This window comes from Setaria italica, chromosome II (assembly GCF_000263155.2).
Source record: "Setaria italica strain Yugu1 chromosome II, Setaria_italica_v2.0, whole genome shotgun sequence".
Classification (NCBI taxonomy): Eukaryota; Viridiplantae; Streptophyta; class Magnoliopsida; order Poales; family Poaceae; genus Setaria; species Setaria italica.
Window position 1 is genome coordinate 42,885,322 of NC_028451.1, and position 6,000 is coordinate 42,891,321.

A 6,000-nucleotide genomic window follows, 5' to 3' on the forward strand; every position below is an offset into this window, starting at 1 on the left:
AAACCTGCCACACCCTACCGGTTGGATTGGGATATCAACGCGGCCTCAGCACTCCGATCGCCACGGCAGCACCCACCAACATCCATGCTCATAATTCGTCGAAACCTCCAAGCGTGATGAGGCGTTGATAGGAAACCGATAGAAGGAGATTGCACCGCACCGAGAAGGCCACCGCCATGCGGGACCCTCCACTATAGTGCCGCTGCAATACCACACTCCACCTGACAGAGTGAAACCACTTAATTTGGATCTCTCGCAGGTTGCCTTGCAGTCGCCACCGCGATAACACAACGCACGGGGACCTCGCCGCATCCGCTGTTGGACTCCACCTCACTCTCGTCGCCTTGAAGAAACACCAAGCGCGGGGTCTTGCCATGCCCGCCATAGTACTCCACGTCACGTATCTGTTTCTTTAGTCGATGTCATAGTGGTGAGCAATATTGCCCCGCTCCACAAAATCTCCGTTGATCAGCCAAGCTGGCGCCACAAGGTCGACTTCGTCTCGTCGCTTCACCTGCGCAAAAGCATCCCCCGCCATGTCAGCAAGCCAGAGAAGTCACTTACACTGTCTTCCAACGATGCACCGCAACAGGTAGTCCAGCCTAGCTGAGCAACCCACTGCGGTCCGCTGCAAGCCTAATTGTCCCATGATGCCGTTGCCGCAAGCGTCGTCCTTCGACGTAGTCCCACGTTGCACTGACCGTTGCTTGGCAATGCCAGCCGCCGTGGTCCGTTACAAGCAGCCAAGACCAACAACCATGTGACAATCCCTGACCGCCACCATAACCGCGATCGCCTCCACGTGGCATCGGCAACACCCATCCAGCTTGCCACGTGGCGGAATTGTCGCCACCGACTGCGGTCGTCCATGACTAATGGACCAGGAATGCCACGGACTGAGATGGGTCTCTAGAGACACCTCCTCCAAGGAGGGCATGACGCTAATGGCGCCGCTGTGACTCGTCCAGAAACTGGACAGGGTTTTCAGGCAGAGGACCCCATGCGGCAAGGTTGTAGCTCAGAAATGACGCCCCCAACGTGAAAAACGACGGTGAGAGGAGCATCCTAACCCTAGCACGCTCATGGTTTGGCACTCCCGGCCACAGTCATTACAGTCCAACCATGGCAGTATCGCCGTCGCGCCTCCTCGCACCACACCGACGTACCTACACCTCTGCTCGCCCGCTGGCAGTCATTCTCCTTGCGCGCGCCTCGCGCCGCCCCACGCACAGCCTGCGTGCAGCGCCTCCTCGCGCCGCTATTTTCTGCGCTGGCGCCACCTCCACGTCGCGTCCTGCGCTGCAGCCCGCGGGCCGCTACCTCATGCATGCGGTCACCATTGGCCACCATGCTCGTGAGCAACTACGTCGCGCTGCTTCCCCACTTCATGCCGCCGCCGCTGCCGTACCACCTGTTCCACCACCCTCCGCTGCTATTGCATTACCCACCGCCGCCATTGGGCCAGTCCCCAGGGCACCGTTGGTCCGTTGCCCGCACACGGCTGCAACCGCCGCTACGAGGCTGCCTACCTCGCTACTCACCGCCCCTCCATGCCGCCGAACCCGCAGCCACTTCCTGCACGAGGCCGTCACCAAGCTCGTGCGCCGCCGTCAACGGCCGCCCGCCTAAGAGGAGCAGGCCTGCCCCTATCGTGCCCGCACGAGGCCGGCGGCCGCCTTAGCCCTGCTGCGCCCGCGCCCGCAGCACCGGGTCATCACCACCGCGCAGCCACTACGGATTTCGCGTCGCTCCCTCATGGCGGAACCACCGCCGTCCCGTGTGAGGCCACCGGGAGCTCCCGCCGACAGCCGATCCACGTGGATCCGCCCCCCAAGGCGCCGGATCTGGTCCCCGGGACACCAGATCTGCCGGCCCGGGCCGTCGCCGCCGCCTCCATGGCCGCCGCCGCGTCGTTGACCCAGGCGGGGGCACCTCGGCTGGCAAGAGGAGCCCCGTCGCCGCCGCCTTCCTAGCAGGCACACCGGTGCCCTGCTTCGGTAGCGGCGAGGTGGAGAGAAGGCTGGGAGGGGGGTGGCGGCAGCGGATGTTGGAGTGCCGCCAAGTTGTCCCCCAGAGGAGACGATGCTTCAGGGGCCTCTTTTGCATTGTTGGATCTGCATAAAACAGATCTTCTCAAGCTAATGTAAACTTTTCAGAAGATCACCCAGTTGCCAAATGCTCGTGGAGCGATTAAACTGACATTTCAATCATGATTTGGCTCTTGGTTAATTAAGTGTGCAGATTTCAAACATGTTGCTAGGCTGCTGCCTCACGGGTCTAGTCGGATTTGTTATCACGTACACACAAGTTACAATACAAAAGTAAGAGAGAACAAAAATCTTGATAGTTTTCATGTCACCATCTCACGTTGGATAATACAACCCTTGATTGAGCTAAAATCATAGAGGAAAGGTTCCAAATTATTGCATTAAGTGTGCAATGGCATTATCAAAATGATTTAGTTCTTCCCAGATGACCCAGTCACTAGTTCTGCTTTACCAAGAGACGCTGCAATTTCTGTCCAGTCCGAAGGGTATATGGCACGGAAGGTGACATACATGATAGCGACTGTACCAATGGACATCACCATCAGAACAAACAGGATGGCAGGTTTCTTCCCCCACTGTCCCATGATCCCAAGTGCGAACGGGTAGAGGAGCACAAGGATCCACACGTTGAACACCATCCCGAGCACAGCGTGCTGGGCCTGCTCCGTGAACAATCCCCAGGTCGCGGCCTTGCCTATTGCCACTCCAACGGCTGCGACATTCACCACGAACACCGCAATGGTTGGGATCAGCAATGGCACCCACCTCACGACGTACAAGTCGGCGAACTTATCGTTGGAGCAAGCTTCTGTCTGCTTCGACGTGAGCCTGAAGTGAATACCCTTCCCTGTGATGAGCTTCAGCACCATGTACAGCACCGCCGTCGGGTACACGCCGGTCGCGCCGATCATGTAGAACTGCTCGTTCCGGCACCAGTCCAGCAAGGTGATGCTCGCCCATTTCAGCTCGAACATGCCGATCAGATGGATCATCGCAATGATTATGACGAGGTACAGGATGTATGAGCCGAAGGGTCTCTGGATGTAGTATTGCTCGGAGATGAGCCACATGACGGGAAATAGGTTGTAGGCTAGGATGAATATTGTGACGATCGGGTAGGTCGACATGTTCAGGTATGCAATGCGCTGCAGGGGGTGCATCCGAGGACCGGCAAGGAATGCATTGCTGTGGGAGAAGAACATCTCAAGGGAGCCACCTGACCAGCGTAGTATTTGGAGGAGACGCTCGGTGAGGTTGATCGGAGCGGTGCCACGGAATGCGGCTGGTTCTATGGAGCAGTAGATGGAGCGCCAGCCCTGCCGGTGCATGCGGAATCCTGTCACCACGTCCTCCGTCGCGATGTTGTACACCCACCCAACATCTCTCCCCCACGGAGTCCCATCCTCATAAGCACATGTCATCAGGGATGTCAACTCATCGTTGACTGACTCCTCAAGGAATATCGGCGTGATGGACCGTTCTTGGTTGGCGCCATCTAGCATTGAGTTTATGAACAATGCTGATTCACCAAATTCTTTGGCCTTGCTTATTACCTTGATGGTGTCTGCTCTCCAGCGCGGTGGCTCCATGCCGTATAGCGCAGCGCGACGGAACATAGTTCCGGTGCCAAGGTAGGAAGGCCCTTGCAGGCCATTGAGGGAGAGCATGGTTCCATCAAAGAAGACACGGTTGTGGTTGGCATACCGGTCTGTTGGGTCGACATCATCGAAGCGTTGAGGGAATTGGACAAAGGCCGTGTTTTGGCCGTCACGGGGGTCAAGCATAAAGCACATGGCGGCTCGGAAAGATTGCGAATTGTTGGTGTAGTGATCGCAGTCGAAGTTGATGAGAAAGGGTGCGTTGGATAGCAAGGCGGAGACACGGAGCATCACGTTCATGGCACCGGCCTTCTTTTGGTGGTTATAGCCAGGGCGCTTTTCGCGGGATAAGTAGACAAGCATGGGGAGGCGAATGTCAACGTTGCTAAAGTCAAATGGATTGTCAATGCTTGTTGGCGATCCGAGTTGTGGCTTATGGCTTGGATGGTTTAGTACGACCTGTCGAAGAGCGTGTTAATTCTCAATAGCTAGCTGATGATGAATCCATTTAATAAATGATTATGAAAGCGTGCGGCTTTAATTATACCTTAACAATTCCAGCATGATGTCCTTTTCTGTGGTTCTCAGCTTGGTCAATCCATGTGCCAGGCCATTGTGTCCCATCAGCCATCCAAGTTGCCTTGACACCATCTTCTTTGGTATTCTTTCTGTTGTACGCCTCGGACCTTTGGTAGATGGTGTTAAAGAGAGAGTCTATCCTCACCTTGAATTCTTCGTATTCTCTGCGCACACGCCTGTGATCACTCATGAACTCTTCTTGCATGCTCCCCATGTATGGTTGCCTCTTCACCCCAAAGTAGTTCTCTGGGGCTCTTGGTTCTACGCTATGCTTCCGACAAAAGGGGACCCATAGCTTAGCAAAGTTTGCAACTTCAAACATTGCCTCGTAGTGGACTAGCGTTCCACCATCATCTGAAAGGTAGCAGGCATACTTTTCCACCGGGTAGTCAGTGGCAAGGATGGAGAGAATGGAGTTCACCGTGTAGAGTATCGGCTCATCCACCGGGTCGACGGTGGTGACGAAGACGTCAATGCCAGGCAGCTTGGACTCGCCGGAGGTGGAGGATTCGTACTGATCTCTGATGGCGGCGATGTCCGGAACGCGCTTGATGGGGTTGAGCTTCGGGATCTGGTTGAGGGCCCATGAGAAGCCGAACCAGACGTCCCCAACCATGGACATGGCCCAGAGCCACACGCCGTCATGGTTCCTGTGCCGAATACGCCATACGAAGAATGCGATGACGGCGATCAGTCGCAGAAGAATCACGAACCTGACAGATATGATAACGGGCAGACACATTAATTTGGTAGCAGTCAGTTTCAGAAGAGCATGTAATGGTGGTTTCGAGTCAGGATTCTTTGACAGTCTAGTAGGACGCCACACCAACCTGTAAGGGTGCAGGATGCTGCCCTTAACCTTCATGGTCCGGAACAGCAGGGGTCGGCTGGAGTCGCCAGCAGGCATGTCTCCCTCCTGGACGGCCACCCAGGCATCGTTGTCCTTGGCGTCGCTGATCCGCTTGGCCGTGGGTGAGTAAGCTGCTGCGCTGTTGCGGCGGTTCTCCCCGTCGGCCACGCCGTTGCCGGTTGCGGCCTCGACGTGGAGTCCGGCATTGATCCGGCGAGTCACCGCTGCGGCGGCCATCAATCTTGAACGGTGAACTCCTAGTTCGTGTCAAGTTGGTGCTTGCCCTGGGGGTTTATATGGGGCGGGAAAGCAAACAAAGCAGGTAGGCGGAGAGGAGTTGGGGACTGAAGGAAGGGGGACCGTTATTGAGTACCGTATTTTTTATGAGTTTTTTTATGGTACACAATACCACTACTGAGTAGTATATAATATATATAAGATTTAACTGTTCATTATCACGAGTAATTTAGTAAAATGTGATTTCAAATGGAATAGTCTTTTAGACTTTACGTTAGTGTAAAAAAATGTTATAGCGATGCCATTTGTGTTTTTTTACCATGATACTATTATATTACTTATACTACTCATGTATACTACCCATACCACAGGTGAAAACTATACCCATACCACAGGTGAAGTTTTCAGTAATATACAATTAATCTTAACCGTCGGATGATTTTATACTAATCCTTTTTAACACTAGTATAACCTAGTATTGTGTACCGTAAAAGATTCCCCGGCATGGTCAAATATAGCAACTGCGAAGCCGCCATTACTTTATACTTTTCCATTCGTTCTTCAGGCCTGCCTAGTGCACTACAGGCCTACAGCAATCAGTCAACTTCTGGCCGATCAAAATCAACAGGCCAAAAGTCACCTTCTTGCCATACAAATGCTTCTCGGTTTGCGTCTTTTAAGTTTTCAA

The 6,000-nt window shown here is 54.3% G+C and overlaps 1 protein-coding gene across 1 annotated transcript; it reads right to left on the reverse strand.

Annotated features, from left to right (window-relative positions):
- Positions 1 to 2,322: 2,322 nt before the first annotated feature.
- On the reverse strand, positions 2,323 to 5,330 carry LOC101767663 (mixed-linked glucan synthase 4). Its single transcript, XM_004957912.2, has 3 exons — positions 5,056 to 5,330; positions 4,194 to 4,938; positions 2,323 to 4,105 (listed from the first exon to the last, which is right to left on the reverse strand). The coding sequence occupies exons 1-3, from the start codon at positions 5,310 to 5,312 to the stop codon at positions 2,459 to 2,461; spliced, it is 2,649 nt and encodes an 882-aa protein (XP_004957969.1). The 5' UTR covers positions 5,313 to 5,330; the 3' UTR covers positions 2,323 to 2,458.
- Positions 5,331 to 6,000: the final 670 nt, after the last annotated feature.

Coding starts and splice junctions, on each gene's coding strand:
- LOC101767663 (XM_004957912.2), bottom strand. CDS start 5,312: ATGGCCGCCGCAGCGGTGACTCGCCGGATCAATGCCGGACTCCACGTC. Junction 4,939..5,055: donor AGCATCCTGCACCCTTACAG/GTTGGTGTGGCG, acceptor CATATCTGTCAG/GTTCGTGATTCTTCTGCGAC. Junction 4,106..4,193: donor ATCATGCTGGAATTGTTAAG/GTATAATTAAAG, acceptor GCTCTTCGACAG/GTCGTACTAAACCATCCAAG.